We start from the raw sequence: 26,367 nt of genomic DNA on the forward strand, positions 1-26,367 counted from the left end.
ATTCCATGTCCCATCTCCATCCCCCATGTCCCCATTCCATGTCCCATCTCCATCCCCCATGTCCCCATTCCATGTCCCATCTCCCACATGCCCCTTGTCTGCCATTCCATGCCCCCATCCCACATCTCCCCTTCCATGTCTGTTCCCCTGTGTCCCTCTTGTTCCACATCCCACATCCTCCATCCCCCACCCCCCATATCCCCCTGTCCCAATTCCATGTTTCCCATCCCAGATCCCCCATATCCCCCATCCCCTGTCCTCAATTCCATGTCCCATCTCATTTGTCCCACACCCCCATGTCCCTCCCCACAACCCCATCCCACAGCCCCCATGTCCCCATTCCATGTCCCCCATTCCACATTCCATAGGGGGAGAATGGGGGAAATTTTTGGGGAAAATGGGGGAAAGTTTGGGGGGAAATGTCGGGAAAATTTGAGGGAAATTTTGGGGAATTTCTGGGGAAATTTGGGAGCAAACTTGGGAGAAATTGAGGGAAATTTGGGGGAAATTTTGGGGAGATTTCATGGAAGTTTGGGGGAAATTTTGGGAAAATTGGGGAAATTTTGGGGAATTGCGGGAAAATGTTGGGGAAGTTTGGGAGAAAATTTTGGGGAAAAATTGGGGAAATTGAGGGGGAAGTTCAGAGAAAAATTCTGGGAAATTTTGAAAATGGAGGAAATTTGGGAGAAATGTGGGAAAAAACTTGGGAGAAATTGGGGACATTTTAGGGAAATTTGGGGGAAAATTGGGGAAAATTTGGACAAATATGGGGGAAATTTGAGGGGAAATTTGGGGGAAAATTGGGGTGAAATTTGAGGGAAATTCAGGAAATTTTGGGGAAGTTTGGGGGAAATTTCAGAGAGAAATGGGAAAAATTGAAGGAAATTTCTGGGAAAATTTGGGGAAAATTTTGGAGAAGTTTCGGGAAACTTTTGGGGAAATTTGGGGAATTTTTGGGGAAGTTTGGGTGAAAATTTTGGGGGAAAAATGCGGGAAGTTTGGGGATTTTTTAAAGAAAGTTCTGGGAAATTTTTGGAAAATTTGGGGGAAATTTTGGGGAAAATTTGGGAAATTTCAAGGAAGTTCGGGGAAAATTTTAGGGAAGTTTGGGGGGAAAATGGGGGAAATTTGAGGAAAATTTTGGGAATTTGGAGGGAAAGTTTGGGGAAGTTTGGGAGAAAACTTTGGAAAAAATTGGGAAAGTTTGGGGGAATTTTGAAGGAAAATTCTGAGAAAATTTGGGGGGAATTTTTTTGGGAAAATTTGGGGGAAGTGCAGAAAATTTGAGAGACTGGGCAATTTTGAGGCAAAATTTTGGGGAATTTTGGAGAAAATTTGGGGGAAATTTGGAGGGAAATTTGGGGGAAATGGGGAAAAATGCAAATAGAATGGGGAAAAAGGAGGAAAATTTGGGGAATTTTTGGGGGGAAATGGGAAAAATTGGGGGAAAATGGAGGAAAATGGGGAAAATTGGGGAAATTGGGAATAAAAGGAAAATTTGGGGGAAAACTGGGGAAAAACATGGAAAAATTGGGGAGAATAAAAGAAAATTGGAAAAAGTTGGGGGAAATTGGGGAGTTTTGGGTGGAAATCGGGGAATTTGGGGGGGAAGGGGACATTTGGGGACATTGGGGGTGTTTGGGACACTTTGGTGTCACTTTGATGGAACTTTGGAGCCATTTCGTGACGATTTGGTGACATTTGGTGACTTCTAGTGGCATTTGGGGACAATTTGGTGCCATTTGGTGTCATTTAGTGTCCCTTTAGTGCCATTTGATGCCATTTTGGTGCCATTTGATGTCACTTGGTGCCACTTTTTGCCACTTTGGTGCCATTTGATGTCCCTTTAGTGCCACTTTGTTGCCATTTTTTACCTTTTTGTTGCCATTTAGTGCCACTTTGGTGTCATTTGATGCCATTTAGTGTCACTTGAGTGACTTTTAGTGACATTTAGTGCCACTCTGGTGCCATTTAATGCCTTTTTTGTCACTTTGGTGCCATTTAGTGTTACTTTGGCGCCATCTGGTGCCATCTAGTGTCACTTTAATGCCATTTAGTGCCATTTGGTGCCATCTAGTCTCACTTTAATGCCATTTAGTGTCATTTAATGCCATTTAGTGCCATTTCAATGCCATTCAGTGTCACTTTGGTCCCATTTGGTGCCATTTGGTGCCATTTAGTGCCATTTTTTGCCACTTTGCTGCCCTTTAGTGCAATTTAGTGCCACTTTGGTGCAATTTAATGCCACTTTGTGTCACTTGGTGCCATTTAGTGTCACTTTAGTCCCATTTGGTGCCATTTTTTGTCACTTTAATGCAATTTTTTGTCATTTCAATGCCATTTTCCCCATTTTTGTGCCATTTTGATGTCACCTGCTGTCTCCTCACTGACCTGCAGCAATCCGTTCTGCAGTCATTGTCACCTGTGCTGGTCGGTGATGTCACTGTGTGCCCAGGGGCTGCTTGGTGTCATTTAGTGCCATTTGGTGTCACTCAGGTGCCATTTGGTGTCACTTTGGTCCCATTTAGTGCCATTTAGCGCCACTTTGACACCATTTAGTGTCATTTGATGTCACTTTGGTGCCATTTAGTGTCACTTTGGCGCCATCTGGTGCCATCTAGAGTCACTTTAATGCCATTTAGAGCCATTTGGTGCCATTTAGTGCCACTTAATGTCACTTTGTGCCACTTGAGTGCCATTTAGTGCCATTTAATGTCACTTTAGTGTAATGTTTTGCCATTTGGTGACATTTAGTGCCACTTTGGTGCCATTTAGTATCACTGTGGTGTCATTTAGTGCCATTTGCTGCCATTTGGTGTCACTTCAATGCCATTTGATGCCATTTTGATGCCATTTGGTGCCATTTTTTGTCACTTTAACACCATTTTCCCCCACTTTGGTGCCATTTTGATGCCACTTGATGCTACCCCGATGCCACTCTGATGTCACCCTGTCCCCTCTCAGTGACCTACAGCAATCCATTTTACTGCTATTGTCACCCGCGCTGATCGCTGATGATGTCACTATGGTGACGTCACTGATGTCACTCTGAAGACATTACTCTGATGACGTCACCCTGTCCCCTCAGTGACCTGTGCAGCAATCCATTCCACTGCAATTGTCACCTGTGCTGGTCGCTGATGTCACTGTGTGCCCAGGGGCTCTTTGGTGTTGTTGGAATACATATCAGGTTAAAAATTTTGTATAACTTTAGTCAAAGGTTTTGTTTGTCTTTACCCTGAGAAAAGGAATTTTAGGTTTCTTTCAGGACATTGTTCTACCAGATGAGGTCTGGTGGACTCAGCATATCAACAGATTGGGAGTGACCCCAGAGATAACCAGAGAGATAAAGACTATGAACAGAACATCCACTGGGACATTGTGGTTATCAACAGGACGTGGTGGATATCACAAACAGCTACCCCAGAGCAGCTCCAGCAGGGCTGAAGACATCCTGGCCTGGAAAAAGGACTGATGAGAAAAACTGAAGAATGAAGAATCTAATTAGCATCAGAGGTGAGGAAATTCAGATCCAATGGGAAACTGAATACTGGGGGTTTGCTCAACTTTAGACCAATGAACACTGACCCAATGCTTTCCTATGTATTTTTACTGTATAAAATATCTGAAAAATTGAGTAAAAGCTGTGTATCATGGAATGATTCTCTCTGCACACCCGGGCTATGTGTGGATGAGATAATTTCTGTGGTACATCCTGGCCAGAACAACATCCTGGCCAGATAATAAAGTAATGCCTTGACTCTCTGACATTAAAATGTTGTTGGAGGGTTTTTCTTTTTCCTGCAGATTCAGTGACAAGCTCAGCTCTGCAAGGCTGACAAAGCAGAAGTTCTGCAAAACAACAATATTGCCCTTACTCAAAAGCAGGGTTGAGGAACAGCCCCATAAAATGGACACTGGTGGTTGAAAACAGACCCCAAAGAACCATGCAAGGACTTGTGATAAAGAGTGCAGTTATATAAAATAAAGTAATACATTTCCATCAAGTAAGCAGGGAGAGCTCATGAATATGTAATCAGTGTGTGTGATAAAAACTCTGCTTACCCAATGCTCAGGGCACTCGAATGGAGGAAGGATCCTCTGAGTGCCCAGCACTGCAATAAAGAGTGGCTGCTTTCTAATATTCAAACTGTGGTAGAAAGTTTCTGTAAGGCTGATTTCAGTATCAGTTCCACAAGGCCCCACAGTGTCACAATGGTCACCTTAATTCCATGGGGCTCTGCAGTGCCACAGCTGTCTCTTGGTTCTATGAGTTCCACAGTGTCACAATGAGCCCTTGGGTCAATGGGGCCCTGAAGTGTCACAATGGTCTCCTTGGCTCCACGAGGCCCCATGGTGTCACAATGGTCCCTTGGTTCCAAAGAGCCCTGCAGTGTCACAGCAGCCTCTTGGTTCCATGAGGACTCAAAATTCCACAATGGTCTCCTTGGTTCCATGATGCCCTGCAGTGTCACAATGATGTCCTTGGTTCCGTGTGGCCCCATTGTGTCACAATGGTCTCTTTGGTTTCACGAGGCCCCACAGTGTCACCCTAGCACAGGACACCAGGAGGGATTCATTCCCCACTCCCTGCAGCTCCCTGGCCCAGCTGCACCAGCACCTTCTCCCAAGCCAGCGCTCCTGGGCACAGCCAGGGCTGTGCCACACTGCAGCTCCCTGCAAACCACAGCAGCAGCTTTGAGTCCCAAACCCGAGTCACAGACAGTTTGCCACTCTTTGTGTCGATATCTGACCAAGAAATGTCCCACTGTGGGCTGCCCCTTTCCTGCAGTCACTGCAATCCTGGGACCTTACACGGAGCTCTGAGCGAGAGAAATGGCCAGCGCTGCACCTCTGCTCTGACTCGGGGATGGTGGCAAATGCTCTGTGGGGTGGCTGCAATGATGGGAAAAGGACAATTGGCAGTGCAGAGGGAAACCCATCTGGGCTGCTGGATTGGGGCAAAACATCACTGCCTGGGGAGAGAAGTTGGCTGTGAAAGTCCCTCCTGTGGATGCTCACGTAGCCAAGAGTTGGCACTGAAGAGCATCGCAGCAATGGACAGGGGGATGGGGCTGCCAGGATTAAAGTGTCTCAGGTGGGTCTGGAATGGCCACACAAGGCTGAATTATTTCTGGCTCAATGGGCCCAGGACAGCTCAGGTCATCAGGGAAGAGATGCAACCTCCAGATGTGACCGAGGGGTGGATTTACCCATGGACAGCATCTCCAGGTTATCCATGAGTGTGAAACATGTGCTGAGATCAAGCAGGGCCAAGCGGGTAAAGCCCCTGTGGTGTGGAGGATGATGGTGGCAATATCGATCTGGGGAGACACATGGTGTTTTTAGTGGGAGTAGTAAATTGGAGAACACCATTCCCAAACCACAACAGCCCTGTCAGAGCCAGCCCTGTCCCTGCACTGCCCCAGCTCTGCTGCCCCACAGCTGCTGCAGCAGGAAGGGCAGAGCCATGGGGGAGGGAAATGCACAGGGACTCCTCCTGGGAGGCACCTCGGGAGGTTTCCAGGCCAAGCCAAAGCCCAGTCAGTGGAGAAAGGGACACAAGGATGGGCTGTTTGTGTGCTCTGCCATGGCAGGATGAGATGCAGAGCTGCAGAGACACCCAGACAATGTGGATCCCTGCAGGAGCTGATCTCACACAGCAGCTCCCAGGCCTCTGCTGCTCACTGGTTGCTCTGGTTGGATGTTCCCTGGTGGTTACACCCAGCCCCACACACCCCAGTGCTGTGTGCACACACACCAGTCTCACCAGGGCCTGGGCCCCAAAGGACACAAGACCTGATGGTTTGTGGTTCCCACTCCAGTATGTGGCACTTGGACCTCCCTCTGAACCCACAGCAGAGAGAGCTCCCTTGTCCCAGAAAGTTCTTGGCAATGGAGAGATTCAGAAAATGGGACAGGCTGTGGGGATCAGTTGCAGGGCATGGGCAGGGATGGGCACTGAGCATCACCTGTTTGCTCAGGTTGAGCTGTTTCATCCCCTTTTCTCTCTCTTTTCTCATGCCTGTTTTTTCACAACCCACCATGGTGCCACCCTCTCCCTTCCTGTGTTCCTTTCCTAGACATCCCATGGTAAGTCTTGCACATTCCCCAAATGCCCTTTCTGGATGCCCATCTTGACTCTCAGACCCTAAGGCAGAAACCTCCATGCTCAGCTGGGAGGTCACCATGGGATTTCTGCCATTGCCCCACTTGGTGAGTCTTTCTCAAAGAGATATTGGACCTTGCTTTCAGTTTCTTTACCTTTTGAGTTTTGAATGGCTCCTCCACAAGCATTCATGTCCCTGGTGTGGCAATTCTTTCCTTTTTATGTAAATGTTGGCATTTAGGCCAGATGAAAATGCTGACATGATGTGTAGATATTTGCAGCCCTGTGGAGAAGGATTTGGGGATATAAGAATCACAGAACTGTAAAATGGTTTGGGTTAGAAGACACCTAAAAGTGCCTCCAGTCCAACTCCCTTTCCATTAGCCAGGGATTCACTCGTTCAAGCTGCACAAAGCTCCTGACCTTGGAAACTTCCAGGGATGGGGTTTCCATTCACTGGAAAACCTGTGCCAGAGTCCTGTCACCCTCATCATAAACTATTTCTTCTTTACATCCAGTTTATATCTGCCCTTGTTCAGTATAAATACACAGTGCCTTGTTCTGCCAATACAACCCCTGGCAAAAAGTGTGTCTCTGCAATTCCTGGACTGAGAGCATAACATTTTCATGGCTAAACCATGGGGAGGTCCAAGAGATGTCCCAGGAGGGCGTTTGGAGGCCTCAAATAAAGGACCACTATACAGGGAATGAAGGCCCTGGGCTCAGTGGTTTGGAGACTGAAGAGAGAACAGGAGTAGCCTGAGAGGGCTTGAAGTGTGGGTTCAGATATATGGGAATTTTTTTCATCGTTGTAGTGAGCATGGAAAAGAAGTAATGCCAGCAAGGAGAGCTGGGTTGGTCCAGAGTGAACAGGAGGAAAATGGAATTTCCCTCCCAGGGCAGTGCTGTGGTGCAACACATCCCCCAGAAGGAGTCTGGGTCAGCCCAAGGCTCTGTGTGCCAAGGCAGAGGCAGGCAGGACGCAGAGCTGTCAGCAAAGGAAGGGCCAGCGAGGTGGGGCAGCCGGGGGATGACGACAGCCTGCAGGGACAGAGGCACAGGGCATGGACAGCGTAGGACAGCCTGGGCTGGAGAGGGCAGAGGGATGTGCAGGAGCTGCAAGGCCCTGACAGAGCCAACTTGTGCAGCACTTTGGCCATGGCTGCTGTCCCTGGCCCTGAGGCCATGAGGAGGACACAAGTGACCCTTGCAGCCCTGGGGCCTCATTGCCTCCTTGTCCCTGCCCAGCAGCCTGGCAGGGGCTGCCCCATGGTCCTGCCCTTGGCATTGCACATCCCCACATGCCAGTGCCCCGGGAAGAGCCCTGAGCACTGAGGGAGGGACAGGATCTGCCTTGCCAGGGGCTGGGGCTCAGGCCTTGGCCCTTTGCATTCCTGAAACACATCCAGCTTTGCTCAGCATCAGAGACATCTTTCCCTTCTTTGTCCCCAGCTGTCATCACTGCCTCCAGTGTTCTGCTCTACCTGGAACCTGGGGACATTTTCTCAGTTGTGTCTCTCAGTGAGACCCATTAAAACTTCAAGAAACTTTGAATTCTTGAGAAGTTTTTTGAAGACACTCTCAGGGACTGAGTCTGATGTAAACAACCCCAAATCCCCAAGAGGCTCATTAAAGTCCTTGTTCTGTTGCTGTGCTGCTGAGCTGGGCTGGGCTCCTGGCACAGAGGGAACTCCTGGCAACCAAGAAAAGCTTCAAAAAGACATTTCTCCTGAGGAGCAGTTTCTCTCCCAGCCCAGCAGGGCTGAGGGTGCTGCCTGCAGGTACCTGAGAGGAGTGAAGCAGACAGAGGCTTAAAGCAACTGGAAGGACAATTCTGAGCTTATTCATGGAGAAATCTTCACAACTTCTGACACTGTAAGTCTCTGGCTGCAGGGATCTCCTAAAGCTGACACATGACAGCACTGATATGACTGTAAGGATGGCTCTGCTGGTGTTTCTGGTTTGGGGGAGGATGTGCTGCAGAGCAGGGCTGCCCTGGGCACCGTCAGAGGGACAGGGCAGGACAGCTCCTGCTGCCAGGGATGGCTGCAGGCTGGGAAGGTGGGGGTGCAGCCAGGGGTGCCCAGGGCTGTCCTGCAGAGCAGCTCCTGCAGCCCTGAGGGCTCTTTGCCAGGGCAGGGGATCTGCCAGCTGCCCTGAGCAGCAGAGCTCTTGTGTCCCCTGGCAGCCAGCACAGCCCTCAGCCCGGGGGCTCGGGGCCCTCAGTCCCCTCCTGGGCCGGCAGAGCAGCACCAGAGATGAAGGGCATCTCTCCTGCCATTGCCCATTCCCTGCTGACCAGGGCCTGAGGGCGACTGTCCTGCACTGCTGCTGCCTGTGAGGGGCTGTGCAGGGCTGGGCAGGGAAAGGCTTTTCCTCAGGGCTCGGCTGTCTCTCTCCTTGCCTTGCTCAGCTGCTCCTGGCATTGCTGACAGGCTCTCTGGCAATGGCAGTTGCAGCTGCAGGGTCAGGCGCAGCCCTTGGGGCTCCTCCTGTGCAGGGTGAGCACAGCAATGAGGTGTCCCAGCTCCCTCTGCCCTGGGCAGCTCTGGGCAGGGCAGGCTGGCAGGCTGGCAATGAAATGACTCTCCCTGACTTTGGGAAAGGGAGCAGCCACTTTGTCAGGTATTTATCCCTCTGCTCTCAGCAGCTCCTCCTGGCTTTCCTTGGTAACATGGGAGTGGATCTCAGAAAGATGCAAGTGCTGGGCAGGTGGGAACAGGAGAGAGGGACAGAGCAGCTCCTCTCAGTCTGCACTAAGCCTCAGACAATCCTCCTGCCTCACTGGACTGTCTGTTCTCCCAGACTGCAGCAGAATCTCTCATTTTGCTGTGTGCCATCCCCATCCCTTTGCCCTGGCAGTGCTGGTGCTGATAAGCTCCTGTGCCTTAGGAGTAGATTCCCTGTCCAAGTTCAAACACCAGGAGTGGCTCCTGCCCTCCCTGTCCCCTGCACTGACTGAGGGAGCAGGTCTGACTCCCAGGTGTGCTGCTGGTCAAGGTCCAGATCGTCACACATTAGCCAGCAGCAATCAGGGCTCCAGCAACCAAGGTGAAGGAAGGGCTCAAGACAGAGACAAGGAGTAGGCATTTAGTGGCAGGGAAGGCTCTATGAGAAAGGGCTTTGACTTTTCTATTAGGAATCTTTCTAAAATTGTCGCTGTCTGTCTTCTTTCAACAGGTTCCAATGCCCAGAGGATCAAAATGTCCAACAGCAGCTCCATCAGCCACTTCCTCCTCCTGCCATTCGCAGACACACGGCAGCTGCAGCTCCTGCACTTCTGCCTCTTCCTGGCCATCTGCCTGGCTGCCCTCCTGGCCAACAGCCTCATCATCAGCGCCGTAGCCTGGAACCACCGCCTGCACACCCCCATGTTCTTCTTCCTGCTCAACCTGGCCCTCACTGACCTGGGCTCCATCTGCACCACTGTCCCCAAAGCCATGCACAATTCCCTCTGGGACACCAGGGACATCTCCTATCCAGGATGTGCTGCACAGCTATTTATGTTTTCTTTCTTTATTGGAGTAGAGGTTTCTCTCCTCACCATCATGAGCTATGACCGCTATGTTGCCATCTGCAAACCCCTGCACTATGGGACCCTCCTGGGCAGCAGAGCTTGTGCCCACATGGCAGCAGCTGCCTGGGCCAGTGGCTTTCTCACTGCTCTGCTGCACACAGCCAATACATTTTCCCTGCCCCTGTGCCATGGCAATTCCCTAGGCCAGTTCTTCTGTGAAATCCCACAGATCCTCAAGCTCTCCTGCTCACACTCCATATTCAGGAAACTTGGGCTTATTGTTTTGTCCATCTCATTAGTATTTGGCTGTTTTGTTTTCATAGTTTTCTCGTATGTGCAGATCTTCAGGGCTGTGCTGAGGATCCCCTCTCAGCAGGGACGGCACAAAGTTTTTTCCACATGCCTCCCTCACCTGGCAGTGGTCTCCCTGTTTATCAGCACTGCTATTTTTGCCTATCTGAAGCCTCCTTCCGTCTCCTCCCCATCCCTGAATCTGGCAGTGTCAGTTCTGTACTCGGTGGTTCCTCCAGCCCTGAACCCCCTCATCTACAGCCTGAGGAACAAGGAACTCATGGAGTCCATAAGGAAACTGCTGAGAGGACTTCATGAGCAATAAACTGCTCTTTTCTTTTACAGAAATTTCTCAATGAAGCTTATCAAAATCTTGGCCTTTTTATTCTTTTTGTCCATTGATGCGTTCTCTTTTATCTTTTCCTCCTGTTATAATATTTTCCGCTAGGGAATATCATAACTCACAGTATTTCTATATTAATATCTGCCATTATTCTGTATCTCAATGACTTTTTAAATCTTGTTCCATGTGCATGTGAATAAAACTATTTTTGTGCACAGGTGGAGGGAAGAGACTCCCAGCACAGCAGCACAGCCAGGGACAATGGCCCTGGCTCTTCCCACATCTGCTCTTCCCAACTCCACCCTGTCCTTCCCAGCCCTTCTGTGGGTGTAAGGGCTGAGTGCTCTGGCAGCTTGGTGACAGCCCTGCTGTGTGTCTGTGCTGTGAGCACAGGCAGGGACAGGCCATGGGCACTGCAGGGACACAGCTGGGCTCCACCACAGCAGTTCCAGCAGCAAAGGGATTCTCCTGAGGGTACTGCAGGAAGGCTCTGCTCTCTCTCCAAAGTCACTGTCAGGAACTTGCCCAAGGAATAGACTCTAAAGAGGCTCCTTGTGTTCCTTGTTCTCTCAGGGCTCAGTGGGATGAGATCAGGGTCAAAGTGTGGCCTTCAAGGGACTCAGGTCTGGGTCAGGTTTTGCTTGTTGGTGGCCTGTGCCCATCAGATGGTGAATGGTCTCCAGTGCCTCCAGTTCCTGCTGCAGGGCCAGACAGGGCTGGGCTGCTCTGCAGGTCTTGGGCAGGAGCAGGGAGAGGCTGGACTGGGCAGTGCCAGAGAGAGGAAGACAATGGACCCTTGGTTATACAAGTACTTGCAGTGTCAGAATGGTCTCCAAGGTTCTGTGAGGCCCTGCAGTGTCACTATGACCCCTTGGTTGCACCAGGCCCCACAGAGTCATAATGGTCTCCACGGTTCCACAAGGCCCCATAGTGTCACATTCACCCCTTGGCTCCATGGGGGCCCACAGGGTCACTATGAGTCCATTTGGTTTTACAAGGCCCTGCAGAGTGACAATGGCCCCTTGGTACAAAGGGGTCCTGCAATGACTGAATGATCTCCTTGGTTCTTCAGTATCACAATGGCCCTTTGGTTTGTTAGGGTCCCACAATGTCACAATTGCCCTTTGTTTCCATGTGGCTCCTCTTGGAGACTGAAATATTATCATTTATAGCTTAAACATCTTCATGAAGGACTTTTGTCTATTATAGCAAAACTGTAAAAAACTGCAGAGAAATCCTTCAAAAGCCTGAATGGCGCTCTGAACTACACTGCTCACTGCCCATTGAGGAAGACAAGATGAAGTAACAACTCAAGGCTGGAGGAGAAGAAATACATTCACAGAAGGATCAAGCTTAGCACCTTTGGGGTGGAGAACCAGCTCCTCACCCTCCCCAGGGTGGACAGCTGGGTGTTGGTGAGCTGGGGGGGTTTGGGGAGCCCCAGGGGACTCAGGGGGACATGGAGCTGTCCCCTGCCTGGCACAGGACGGGGAGTTCCCCACGCTGCAGGAGGCTCGTTCCTTCCTGGCTCTCCTCGATGGCCACTCCCAGCTGAGGGAGGATGCCCAGCACTCCTTCTGCAGGGAGGTGACCTCTCCCAGCTCCTGGGGGACGTGGCAAACCAGTGCCACGGGGCCATCAGGGGGTGCCAGGACCCCTGAGCAGCCCCGAGCTGGAGGTGACAGGGAAAGGGAGGTGACAGAATCACCCCAGGAGGGGCAGGTCCCCATCCCACCCCCTGGGCACCGCAGGACCTGTGGGGCTTGGGGACACTGTGGTGAGGGGTGGGCACAGGGGGTGGGCAAAGGGGGTGACCATTGTGTCCCTGAGGGTGACCAGGGCCATCCCTGTCCTTGGCAGCACTGAGTTCGCTGTGACCAAGCTGGAGGTGGCTGGGGGTGCCCCGGGGGTGTTCCTGCTGTGCCACAGTCCCCAGGCCTTGAACAGTTCCCCGCTGAGTGTCTGTGTCCAGCTGAGACCCCCATGGCACCCCCGGGGGTTTGGGGGGTCAGGACCTCACAGGGCCCTGTCCCCATGAGGGAAACACAGCCCTGGCACCCACGGGGACAGTGCCATGGGACAGTGCCATGGGGACAGTGCCATGGGGACAGTGCCATGGGGACAGTGCCATAGGGCTGCTGTGGGCACCCGTGGGGCAGGAGGGGTTTGGGGGCTCCCGGGGGGTCCCTGCCCTGCTGAGCCCTATGGTCACTGCACAGCTAAGCTCTGGCCAGGATTCCAAGCAGTACTAGATCCTCCAGGATGAGGACAGACACTTGTGGCTGTCAGGGGTGGCATGGATGTTCTGCAGCCTGCGGGAGCTGCTGGGCACCTCTGGGCACTGGGGGCTGCAGGCAGAGGACCCCAAATGCACCTACTGGCACAGGCTGCCTACTCGCCCTGCCCCAAGGTGACACTGGGGGACATTTCAGAGAGAATGATGTGAGGTCACAGAACAGCTATGACATTATGGAGTGGCTTTGTGATGTTCTGGGGGGATTGTGTGATAGAGTCACCTCTACTGAGCTGCTCATAGAGCAGCTGTGATGCAAGAAAGGGGCTGTGTGACATCACAGGATGGGTTGTGTGAGGTCACAGAGTGGGCTACAACATCACAGAGTGTGTTATGTGTGTCATCATGCAGTTATGGCATAATAGAGGGGACTGTGTGACATCACAGAGCAGGCTGTGACATCACAGAACAGCTGTGTGGCATCACAGGGTAGACTGTGACGTCACAGGATGGTGGTGTGACATAACAGAGCCAGCTGTGACAGCACGGGGTGGGCTGTGATGTTACAAAGCAGGCTGTGACATCACAGAGCAGACTCACATCATAGAGGAGGGCAGAGTGACATCACAGAGCAACCTCTGACATCACAGAGGGCTGTGTAGCTTCACTGGGTTGGGCCCTCCAGCCCAGGCCCTCCCTCACAGCTTCCCTCCCTTAGAGAATACCTTCCTGTTACTCATGTACAGTGGGGTCCCCTGTCCCTCGGGGCACCTTTTCTCCTCTGTGCTGCAGCCTTTCCCAGAGGATGTTCCATGAATAAACCCCCAGAGAAGAACACAGGGACAAGGGCTGGGGCTGTGTGACCAGGAAGGACATCAAGGATTTGAATTCTCCAGGTCACTGTGGCTTGGTTTGTGTTCTCCAGAGCAGGAAAGATGTCTGGCAGCTGCAGCAGGGTCAGTGAAGAGCCTCCAAGGTGGGGCTGGAGCCCTTGGGCTGTGAGGAGAGGCTGAGGGAGCTGGGCTTGTCCAGCCAGAGAAGGGAAGGCTGAGGAGCTCCTCATCCCAGCCTGGCAGTGCCAGCGAGGAGGTGATGGAGAACACAGAGCCAGGCTCTTCACCAGGGTGCTGGTGGGAGACAAAAGACAATGGGTGGAAGAGAAAGAGGGGAGGTTCAGCCAGGACAGGACTGGAGGAAATCAAATGAGTCAGGCTGGTTTCAGCATTTTCTCAACACCAAAAGCAACCTGACCTCCCTTCTCCATCCACCATTCACAGCTTTGCAAATAGGTCATTGTCTGAGCTGTTTTACCCCAGTCCAGGCACAGCATCATGATACAACTTAACTCTGTTTATATCTATGACAGCATCATCTTTGTCTAAAACTGATTTTGTATAGAAATCCCTTGTGACTGGTGGACATGTCAGATGCTGCTGGGATGTTGCACAGAGCTGAGGGAAGAGCTGTGATGGTTATTAAAATGAGTCATGTTCAACTTCTGTTTCTTGGCCATGCAGACAAACTTTCGGTGCCTCTGAGTCTCACCAGTTCCATACCCCAAAGGACACAAACCTGATCACTTGTGGTTCCCACTCCAGTGGTTGCACTTGCACCTCCCTCCATCCCCAGAGCAGAGCTCCCTTGTCCCACAAAGTCCCTGGCAATGGAGGGATGAAGCAAACAGGACAGGCTGTGGGGATCAGGGCCAGGGCACGGCCAGGGATTTGGTGTGGTTGTGACCCCAGGGCAGGATGCTGCCCTTGGCCTTGCTGAACCTCATCCACTTGTCCTGGGCCCATGGCTGCAGCCTGTCCAGATCCCTCTGCAGAGCTTCCTGCCCTCCAGCACAGCCACACTCCCACCCAGCTTGGGGTCACCTGGCAACTGACTGAGGGTGCCCTCGGTGCCTCATCCAGATCAGCAATAAAGAGATTTAACTGAAGTGGCCCCAGTCCTGAGCCCTGGGGACACCCCTGGATGTGACTCCATTGCCCAGCACTCCTTGGGCTGGACTTCTGTCTTTTATGGAGCTCTGCATTCCCTTGCTACTGTTTGCTGACAATAAATGAACATCCCTCTGTGTCTCAGGCAGCTCCTTCTCCAAGGAAAGCAGCCGGGAGTTTGTGCCAAGGAGCTGAAAGCTGCAGGTGCAGCCTGGAGTGGAGGAAGCTGAGATTTGCACAAGGCTGCTCTGAGTCCCAGGGCTTGGATGAGGGAAATGGTGAGATGGGGGTTAGAGACAAAGTCTGATTACACATCACCCATAAAGGGTCTTGATGTTCAGATCTGATCAGAATGCATTAGGAGGTGCTGGGGATCAATACCAATTGGAGGTTTCTTATATCATTGTATAAAGAGCAAATTAATAAAGAGGAAAAAAAATATCTCGTATCCCTTTTTAATGTAATACATTCACTTTGAATAGACTTCTGGAATTCACGTAATTAACCTCAAAACAATTGAAGTCATAAATGATTCCCAGGGGCTTGGCTTATTAGGGTGTTTTGAAATGTTAATGAGCCCTCAAAGAATGAATTGCAGAACTGAGGAGCTGAAGGCTGAAGAAGCCTCTGGAGAAAGAAAATTCAGCAGCAACCTCCAAGTTGCTGAGGATGTCAGCAGCCCCCACTGAGGCCATCCCTGCCAAGAGACCATGGGGGCAATGAGCAGCCAAGGAGAGCATCCCTGGGGCTGGGGAAGCAGAACTCAGAGGCACCAGCGGCTCCAGCTGGGAAATGGACTCTGCAATGTGGCTGTGAAAGCCCTGCCTGGGCTTGGCCAAGCAGGACAGCCAAGGCCTGACCCCCATGCCCTGGCAATGGGGATCGGTGGCCTCACAGGATGCTCGTGGCTCTCCCGGAGCAGTGGGATGTGGGGTGTGGGATGGTGAGGGCAGGAGAGCAGCAGGAGCCCTGCAAAGCTCTGTGGGCTGGGGGAGGAGGCCACAAGCCCTGGGGCTGCAAGGAACTCGTGTCTTCTCATGGGCCTCAGTGGCAGGGACAGTAGCCACAGCCAGGGGACACAAATGTCATTGCTGCTGGCAGGGGGTGGTCCCAGCCCCACCAAGGCCTTTGGTCACCCCAGTGCAGCTCTCCTCCCCTGGCCTAGGCCTGTGCTGCTTCCCTTGCAGACTTTACCCACTGCCCCATTTCCCCACCTCCCTCTGACCCTGGGAGCTCCCAAAGCTTTCCTCATGTCCCTCAGTCCTCCCTTTTTGATGCTTCAGACAAAAAGCTGTGTTTGGCTGAGGAATGGCCAATTCCTGTGGGATTCCCAACTCCTGCCTTCTTCCCACACCCTGCTGAAGCTCCTGTGGCTCCCAAGCTGTCCCAGGCACACCCTTGCTGGAATCTGCTCCTTCTCTCCCTCTCCCAGCACTGAAATCCATGTCCCATCTGCAGCCCTGCAGAGCAGCCCAGCCCTGTCTGGCCCTGCAGCAGGAACTGGAGGCACTGGAGGTCAGGGACAGTGACTCTGGCTCTGGAATGCTCAGGAGATGCTCAGCTCAGGCAGCTCCTGCAGCCCCAGGGCCAGCCCTGCTGCCCAGGACAGCAGCAGAGAGTTGCCCCAGGGCTCCTCAGGCAGCTCCAGCTGCCCCAGGGACACAATCACAGAATCACAGGATAAAACAGGTTGGAAAAGACCTTTGAGACCATCAGGTCCAACCTGTGAGCTTACACCAGCTTGTCACCCAGACCATGGCACCAAGTGCCACATCCAATCTTTCCTTAACCAGCTCCAGGTATCATCGAATCTGCAGGAAAAAAATACAAAACCCCTCCAACAACATTTTAATGTTAGAGAGTCAAGGCATTACTTTATTATCTGGCCAGGATGTTGTTCTGGCCTGGATGTACCACAGAAATCATCTCATCCACACACAGCCTGGGTGTGCAGAGAGAATCATTCCAGGATACATAGCTTTTACTCAATTTTTCAGATATTTTATACAGTAAAAATACATAGGAAAGCATTGGGTCAGTGTTCATTGGTCTAAAGTTGAGCAAACCCCCAGTATTCAGTTTCTCATTGGATCTGAATCTCCTCACCTCTGATGCTAATTAGATTCTTCATTCAGTTTTTCTCATCAGTCCTTTTTCCAGGCCAGGATGTCTTCAGCCCTGCTGGAGGTGCTCTGGGGTAGCTGTTTGTGATATCCACCATGTCCTGTTGATAACCACAATGTCCCAGAGGATGTTCTGTTCATAGTCTTTATCTCTCTGGTTATCTCTGGGGTCACTCCCAATCTGTTGATATGCTGAGTCCACCAGACCTCATCTGGTAGAACAATGTCCTGAAAGAAACCTAAAATTCCTTTTCTCGGGGTAAAGACAAACAAAACCTTTGACTAAAGTTATACAAAATGTTTAACCTGATATGTATTCCAACAACACCAAAGAGCCCCTGGGCACACAGTGACATCAGCGACCAGCACAGGTGACAATTGCAGCAGAATGGATTGCTGCACAGGTCACTGAGGGGACAGAGTGACGTCATCAGAGTAATGTCTTCAGAGTGACATCAGTGATGTCATCATAGTGACGTCATCAGCCATCAGCACAGGTGACAATTGCAGTGGAATGGATTGCTGTAGGTCACTGAGAGGGGACAGGGTGACATCAGAGTGGCATCGAGGTAGCATCAGGTGGCATCAAAATGGCACCAAAGTGGAGGAAAATGGTGTTAAAGTGACAAAAAATGGCACCAAATGGCATCAAAATGGCATCAAATGGCATTGAAGTGACACCAAATGGCAGTAAATGGCCCTAAATGGCACTAATAGACACCAGAGTGACACTAAATGGCACCAAAGTGGCACTAAATGGCAACAAATAGCAAAAAATTACACTAAAGTGACATTAAATGGCACTAGATGGCACTAAAGTGGCACAAAGTGACATTAAGTGGCACTAAATGGCACCAAATGGCTCTAAATGGCATTAAAGTGACACTAGATGGCACCAGATGGCGTCAAAGTGACACTAAATGGCAACAAAGTGACATCAAATGACACTAAATGGTGTCAAAATGGCGCTAAATGGCACTAAATGGGACCAAAGTGACACTAAATGGCACCTGAGTGACACCAAATGGCACTAAATGACACCAAGCAGCCCCTGGGCACACAGTGACATCACCGACCAGCACAGGTGACAATGACTGCAGAACGGATTGCTGCAGGTCAGTGAGGAGACAGCAGGTGACATCAAAATGGCACAAAAATGGGAAAAAATGGCATTGAAATGACAAAAAACTGCATTAAAGTGACAAAAAATGGCACCAAGTGGGACTAAAGTGACACTAAATGGCACCAAAGTGGGACAAAGTGGCATTGAAGTGGCAAAAAATGGCACCAAAGTGGCAAGAAATGGCACTAAATGGCATCAAAATGGCATCAAATGGCACCCAAGTGACACCAAATGGCATTAAACTGATAAAAATGCATTAATTTTTTAAAAAATGGCATTGAAGTGGCAAAAAATGGCATAAAAGTAGCAAAAAATGCCCCCAAATGGAACCAAAGTGACATTAAATGGCACCAAAGTGACACTATATTGCACTAAATGGGACCAAAGTGGCAAAAATGGCACTGAAGTGGCACTAGATGGTACTAAGTGGCATTAAAATGGCAAAAAGTGGCACCAAAGTGACATCAAATGGCACCAAATTAGCACTTAATGGCACCTGAGTGACACTAAATGGCCTCAAATGGCACTAAATGGTATTAAAGTGGCACTAAATGGCACTGAAGTTACACTAAATGGCACTAAAGTGACACCAGGAGTTATTAAAAGGCACCAAAGTGGCACTAAATGGCACTAAAATGACACCAAGTGACATCAACGTGACATCAAATGGGACCAAAGTGACACTGAATGGCACTAAAGTAACACTGAATGGCACCAGAGTGACACCAGGGGTCATCAAGTGACACCAAATGGTACTAAGTGGCATTAAAGTGGCACTAAATGGCACCAAAGTGGCACTAAATGGCACCAAAGTGGCACTAAATTGCACTAAAGGGCAGCAAAGTGGCAAAAATGGCACTAAATGGCACTAAGTGAGACCAAAGTGACACTGAATGGCACTGAAATGGCACTAAATGGCATTAAAGTGACAGTAGATGGCACCAGATGGCGCCAAAGCAACATTAAATGGCACCAAAGTGACAAAAAAGGGCATTAAATGGCACCAGAGTGGCACTAAATGTCATTAGAAGTCACTAAAGTGACACTAAATGGCATCAAATGGCACCAAAGTGGCACTAAATGGCAACAAAAAGGTCAAAAATGGCACCAAAGTGGCACTAAAGGGACATCAAGTGGCACCAAAGTGGCAAAAAGTGGCACCAAGTGACATCAAATGGCACCAAAATGGCACCAAGTGGCACTAAAGGGACACTAAATGACACCAAATGGCACCAAATTGTCCCCAAATGCCACTAGAAGTCACCAAATGGGACCAAATTGTCACGAAATGGCCCAAAGTCCACCAAAGTGACACCAAAGTGTCCCCAACACCCTCAATGTCCCCAAATGTCCCCTTTCCCCCAAACTCCCAATTTCTCCCCAAATTTCCCCAAATCCAATTTTCCCCAATTTCTCCCAAATTTTCCCAATTTTTCCCTTTTCTCCTTTTACCCCCAATTTCCCCAAATTTTTCCCATTTTCTTCTATTTCCCCAAATTTTCCTCCATTTTCCCCCAATTTTTCCCATTTCCCCCCAAAAATTCCCCCAATTTTCCTCCTTTTTCCCCATTCTATTTGCATTTTTCCCATTTCCCCCAAATTTTCCCCAAAATTTCCCCCAAATTTTCTCAGAATTTTCCTTCAAAATTCCCCCAAACTTTCCCAATTTTTTCCAAGGTTTTCTCCCAAACTTCCCCAAAATTTCCCTCCAAATTCCCCAAATTTTCCCCCAAACTTCCCTAAAATTTTCCCCAAGCTTCCTTGAAATTTCCCAAATTTTCCCAAAATTTCCCCCCAAATTTTCCCAAAATTTCCCAGAATTTTCTTTAAAAAATCCCCAAACTTTCCCCATTTTTTCCCCAAATTTTCACCCAAATTTCCCCAAAACTTTCCCGAAATTTCCCCAAAATTTCCCCCGAATTTTCCCAGAAATTTCCCAGAAATTTCCTTCAGTTTTTCCCATTTGTCTCTGAAATTTTCCCCCAAACTTCCCCAAAATTTCCCCAATTTCCCTCAAATTTAACCCCAAATTTTTCCCCAAAATTTCTCCCCATATTTCCCCTCAAATTTCCCCCATAGTTCTCCAAATTTCCCTAAAATGTCCCCAATTTCTCCCAAGTTTTCTCCAAAATTTCTCAAAAATTTCCACAATTTCCCTCAAATTTTCCCAAAATTTTCACCCAAAATTTCCCCCCAAACTTCCCCCAAATTCCCCAATTTCTCTCAAATTTTCCCAAATTTTTTCTCTGAACTTCCCCCTCAATTTCCCCAATTTTTCCCAATTTTTTCCCCAAAATTTTCTCCCAAACTTCCCCAATATTTTCCCCCAATTCCCCAAAATCTCCCCAATTTTCCCAAAATTTCCCCCAAACTTCCCTGAAATCTCCCCAAAATTTCCCCCAAATTTCCCTCATTTCCCCCAATTTCCCCAAGTTTTCTCCCAACTTTCCCAAAAATTTCCCCAAATTCCCTCTCAAATTTTCCCCCAATTTCCCTCAAATTTTCCCAACATTTCCCCCAAACCTTCCCCCATTTTCCCCAAAAATTTCCCCATTCTCCCCCTATTTCCCCCAAATTTCTCCCCAAACATCCCCAATATTTCCCCCAAATTTCCCCAAAAATTTCCCCCAAAATTCCACAAAATTTCCCAAAATTTACCCCAAAATTTCCCCCAAAATTTCTCCCATTTTCTTTAAAAACATCCCGAAACATTCCCCAATTTTCCCCAAAATTTCCCCAAAACTTCCAAAAATTTCCCCAAACTCACACAAAATTTCCCCAGTTTCCCCCAATTTGCCCCAAAACCACCCCAAAATTTCCCCAATTTCCTCCAAAATTTTCCCCTCAAACTTCCCCAAAATTTCTGCCACTTCTCCCAAATTTTTCCCCAAAATTTCCCCCAAATTTTCCCATTTAACTCCCAAAATTCCCCCAATGTTATCCCAAATTTCCCCCAACGTCCCTAATGTCCCCAAATCCCCCAATGTGTCCCCAATGTCCCATTAATGTCCCCAACATCCCCAATGTCCCCAGTGTCCCCAATGTCCCTGTGATCAATCCATGTCATCATGTTGGCTTTTCGCAAAGATCCCAATGGCTACTCTGTGTATTGTTTGAATTCTTTTCTTACAGAGGTAGCCTGGCTGGGAAAAGTTGCTGTGCAATGATGACTAAGGTCTTTCTTTCTAGTACCAGCTGAGTTTAATAGCAGTAAAATAGCTGTTCTGGTTGGATTCGAATGCTTGAAGTGTCTGCTTGAACTGGATCCCATCCCCCGGCCGGACCCTGCCTCTGACACTGCAACTATCAGCTCCTGGCGCTGCAGGAACCACAATCTGGGAGTGAGAACAGATCAGTGACAGACGACTGCGCATGCTGCCAGGAGGCGGATCAGTTCCCAGAACGTGCAAAAGAGTTTGGAGAGAAATAGGAATATGTGTAACTGTTTATGAATATGCATTAGGCTGAAGGGTATGGAAAGGGTGTCTCTGTCCATTCCAGGGGTGCTTTTCTGGCTGAATGCCAAAGCACCCAGCGCTGACCTTTTGCTTTTATCTGTCCCCTATTGTCTTTTATTAAACCTTTTTCATCCTAACAGGAGAGTGAACCTCGTTTTTCACAGTTCACTGGAATAAACTTACGAGTTTGGGTTTTCATTGGACTAGGTTGTTTGGCAATAATAGCCTTTTTAATTCTCTGTCTTGTCCTTTTCAAAACAGTTAAAAACAGTTAAAAATGTTAAAAGTAAACCAAAACAAGTCATGGTTTCCTTAGCTTTATCCATAACCTCAGTAAAAACAGAAGGGGCAGATGTGGGGTTGCAGAGGAAGAGGCCCCCATGATCCCATGAGAAACCAAAGAACCTGAAAGGATGCAGAAAAGTATTGATCAGCACAGGATCTGAAGCAGATCAGCAGATTCCTTCTCTCCCCTGGGAAGAATAACAAGCTGTATTGAGAAACTGTGAAAAGGCTGAGAAAACAACTAAGAGAGAACTTATCACACTGAAAAGTATATCTACTGTATGGCTTTGTAATAAAATCAGAATTTGCATACAGTGAGTGATTCTCATTCCTACCCTAAATGGCACCACGACTTTCCATGTCAAACCCTGCAGGGCAGGGACAGCTCTTGTGGCACAATCCCTCCTGGCCAAGGACACAGTGCTGGGAAGGTCTTTCTATGCCAGCAAAGGAAAGCTCCTGGCTCAGGGTCACCTTTCCTGCTCAGCCAGACACCCCAAGTTCTCCAGGAGCAGAAGAGAATTCCAGCATTCCCACAGGCTGTGTGATGTCATAGCATGGACTGTGACATCACAGAGCACCTGTATGACATCACAGAGCACCTGTATGACATCACAGAGCAGGCTGTTACATCACAGGGCAGATGAATGGCATCACAGAGTGGGCTGTGAGGTCACAGGAAAACTGTGTGACATCACAGAGCAGACTCTGACATCATAGAGGCAGGCTATGTCAAATCACTGGGCAGCTGTGTGACATCAAAGGGGGCTGTGTTAGGTCACTGGGTAGGTTAATGTCTTGGTTTAAAAACAGATGTGTGCCCAGGAAGGTGGGAACATTTCTGGAGTGGAAAGATAACGCCCTCCCTCCAAATTATCGCTTTGTGATAATCGGAGATCCCTGGCAAATATATGGAAAAGGAACAACAGTTCTTCACTAGCAAATATATACATATATAGAACAGAACAGAACAGAACAGCAACAACCGAACAATGCAGGAGTTTCCCACCCGTCAGGCCTCACTTTCCCCTTTGGTGCAGTTCTGGCCAAGCCCGGCAGGGGGCGCTGCAGTGACTCTCGCGGCCAGCAGGGGGCGCTGCGGTCCCGGGGCAGGACCTTCCCAGGCGGTGATGGCACAGAAAGTGACCCGGCGGGGACAGCCCTGGCCCCAGGCAGCACCGCCCGCGCTGGCTCCGGGCTCCGGGCGGCAGGGGAGCAGGGAGGAGCAGGCAGGCTTTGGTGGCAGAGCTGAAAACCCCAGGGCAGCAATACCCGGGGCAGCCACACTCACTCTGTCACCCATGTGGCTGCTCCTCGATGGAAGGGAAGGGAAGGGAAGGGAAGGGAAGGGAAGGGAAGGGAAGGGAAGGGAAGGGAAGGGAAGGGAAGGGAAGGGAAGGGAAGGGAAGGGGCAGCCCCACTCCCACAGGATCCCACCCAAGCTCACACTTCTGGCAATGTCCCCTGAGCCACAGAAGGTCCGGGGGCAACAGTGACAATTCCTGGCACAAACAGCCATGGGATACCCCGATCACCATGAACCACCCCCCAAGAGAGGGTTGGGGCTGATGGGATTTGGTGTTGGATCCGTTGGGATTTTGGACTGGATCCAATTGGATTTGGACTTGGATCTGATGGGATTTGGGGTTGGATCTGATGGGATTTGGGGCAAAAAGGACAAATTCTGGGTGAAAACCGCTAAGATCCTTACAGATCACGAGGGAAGGAAGCTCCTCCCAGTCATTCCTCAACCGCCCTGAACCAGAGGCATTTATTGATGGCTCCCAAAGATTCCTGGAGATTCCAACCTACTCCAGAGGCTCCTCCAGCACTGGCCAGAAGTTCTCATTGCTTGTCCTCATTGTCTTTGGCCTCACAGGGCTGGGCGGGGGCTCCTCGGGATCAGGATCCTCAGGAATGCTGCAGTCAGAGCTGGATGCTGACAGCACGGCGATCACTAGTGTTTGGAAGATCCAGGGATCCTGAGGACTGATCAGCTTGGATTTCTCCTTCTTCTTCACCTCTTCCCCATCTCCTTCTCCTCTTCCTCCTCCAGCACACAGAGTTTTGGCTGTGCGTGTCCAGCGCTGGCGCTGAGAGCAGCCCTGGTGCTGTCTGGCCTTTGGAATCTCAGGATGATCCCTGGAAGGATCCAGTGGGAAAGGTCATCCTGAGCTGGGGGACACTGGATTGTCCCCAAGCCTTTGGCCTTACCTGTCTGGGGACTTTTCTGACTTCTTCTTTGTTCCCTTGGTTTCCAACTTTTCTGACTTTTCCGGCTTTTCCTTCATCCTTTGGGATACTGACTTTTCTGACTTTTTTCCCCAATGCAGTTTCTGACATTCTCAATTTCTCCTTCCTTCCCAATTCTGTTTCCAACTTCTTTTTCCCCAATTCAGTTTCTGATTTTCCCAATTTTTTCTTTCTCCCCAGTTCAGTTTCCAACTTTTTTTTTCCCAGTTCGGTTTCTGACTTTCCAGACTTCTTCCCCAGCACCGTTTCTGACTTCCTCTCTTTCCGCTTCTTCCCCTGAGTTTTCTGGTTTTCCAGAGTCTCTTCCTCAGGTTGTTCCTCTACTCCCGATATTCCATAAAGTGCCTCTGGAACCAGGAAAGAGACTCCATGTTGGAGGTGACATCACTTGTCCCATTTCTTCCCTTTATTTCCACATTTCTTCTCCTTTTCCCACACGTTTCTCTGCTCTTTCCCCATTCCTTTGCTTTCCACCATTTCCTTCACAATTTTTACCCATTTCTTTGCTTTTTCCCTCATTTCTTTATCCTTTTACTCTCATTCCCCCTTTGCCCTTTCCTCCATTTTTTTTTCTGTTTTCATTGCTCCTTGATTTTTCCCCAATTTCTTTCCTTTTTCCCATTTCTTGGCTTTATTATTGCCAGAATTTCCCATTTTCTTCATTCTTTGCTGTTTTCCCTCTTTTCTTTGATTTTACACAATTTCTTTCCTTTCCCTCCACTTCTTTTCTTTATTAACCCAATTAATTTCCGTTTTCCTTTTTTTTTTTGCTATTTTTCTCCCTTTCCTTTATTTTCCCCTACTTTTTTGCTTTATTATCACAAAAAATTGCCATTATAGTTTTTCTTGATTTTCCCCCTATTTCTTTCTTTTCCCCCAATTCCTTTACTTTATTATGCCAATTAATTCCTGTTTTCCCCCTTTTTTTTTTTATTTCCCTCATTTCTTTGCATTTTCCTCCATCTTTTAAAATTTTACCTTTTCCATCTCTCCCAATTTTCCTGCCTTTCCCATCTTTCCTGATCTGTGGCCCCAATTCCTGCCTGGGCTGTGGGATCTCCTTGGGGAGGTTCTGGAGGCTCTGGAGCAGCAGCACCCTTGGAAGTGGTGCCTGGACCATTTCCCTCTGGAACCTGGGGAGGGAACTCCAGATCACCCCAGAATCACCCTGGAATCACCATGGTTTTCCCCAAATCCAAGAGATTTCCCTCTCAATTTGCCACATTTTCCTTAATCCACCTTGTTTTTTCCCAAGTCCACCATAGTTTCTCCAAAATCTACCACATTTCCCCCAAATCCATGCTGTTTTGTCCTTTATCTACCCCACTTCTCAGAAATCCACCATAGTTTTCCCCAAATCCACCCCATTTTTCCCAAATCCACCATTTCCCCCAAAATCAACTTGGTTTTTCCCCAAAGCCACCATGTTTTTCCCAAATTCCCCCTTATCCCCAAATCCCTCATATTTTCCCCAAATCCGCTTGGTTCTTCTCTAAATCCAACACATTTTCCTTAATATACTGTTTTTCCCCAAATCAACCATTGTCCCTAAATCCACCATGCTGTTCCCCCAAATCCACTTGGTTTTTTTTTTCCCAAACCCGCCATGATTTTCCCAAATCCATCTCATTTTCCACAAATCCCTTGTTTCCCCAAACCCACCACATTCTCCCCCAATCCCCTGTTTTCCCCCAAATCTACCATATCTTCCCCAAATCCCCCATTTTACCCAAATCCACCATATTTTCCCAAAATCCACCATCCCCAAGACCCACCCAGTGCAGAATTCCAGCCCCCTAAATCCATGGAATCCTGGAGCAGGTTGGGTCAGACCCTGTTCCGGTCCCACCCCGGTGTCCCCCCATTCCCAGAGCCCCAGGATCACCCCAGACACACTCGGGGAAGATGATGACAGAGCCAGACGAGGTCAGGGCAGCCACAGGGACCTCCCGGGGCACCACCATGTCCAGGAGCTCTGGGATCTGCAGTGGAGGAGAACAGGGATGGGACCTTCTCCATGGATTGGACCTTCTCCATGGGGATGAGGAACTCAGCATTAGAAGGCCCCAGAGATGGTGGGATCATCATGCATGAGGAACTCAGCATTGGAGGAGCCCCAAGATAGCTGGAGTTTCCTACCATAGATGAGGGCCTCAGCGATGGAAGACCCCAAATATGAGAAACCCAACGTTGGAGAAGCCCGAAGAGGACCCCAAAGATGGTGGGACCTCCTTAACATGGATGAGGGAATGTTGGAGGAGCCCAAAGATGGTGGAATCTCCTCAACATGACCAAGGGACTCGAGGACCCCAAAGATGATGGGACCCCCTTGATTTGGATGAGGAACCCAACATCAAAGGAGTCCAAAGATGGTGGGATCTTCTCCCCATGGATGAGGAACTCAGCGCTTCAGAAGCCCAAAGAGGACCTCAAGGATGTTGGGACTTTCTCCATGTGGATGAGGAGGTGGTGAAGGATTGCAAAAATGGTGGAATTTCCTCAACATGGCCAAGAGACTTGAGGACCCCAAAGATGGTGGGACCTTCTCCCCATGGATGAGGGAATTTTGAAGGACCACCCCACTCCCCTCCCCACATCCTCTCAAGCCCCTCACCTTGAACACTCCCTTCTGCAGGTTCTTCTTCCCAGTCACTGCCTCCAAAAAGCTGTGGTAGAACCTCATCTGGAT

General features: G+C 49.5%; 1 protein-coding gene across 1 annotated transcript; it reads left to right on the forward strand.

The window, feature by feature from the left end:
* Positions 1-7,743: 7,743 nt before the first annotated feature.
* On the forward strand, positions 7,744-10,305 carry LOC146421969 (olfactory receptor 14J1-like). The gene is made up of 2 exons (XM_085046917.1): positions 7,744-7,984; positions 9,290-10,305. Exon 2 carries the CDS (start codon positions 9,313-9,315, stop codon positions 10,240-10,242), a length of 930 nt encoding a protein of 309 aa, XP_084903043.1. The 5' UTR covers positions 7,744-7,984; positions 9,290-9,312; the 3' UTR covers positions 10,243-10,305.
* The last annotated feature ends 16,062 nt before the right edge of the window (positions 10,306-26,367 follow it).

The sequence above is a fragment of the Lichenostomus cassidix genome, unplaced genomic scaffold (genome assembly GCF_008360975.1).
Source record: "Lichenostomus cassidix isolate B80296 unplaced genomic scaffold, HeHo_3.0 HiC_scaffold_46, whole genome shotgun sequence".
Lineage (NCBI taxonomy): Eukaryota > Metazoa > Chordata > Aves > Passeriformes > Meliphagidae > Lichenostomus > Lichenostomus cassidix.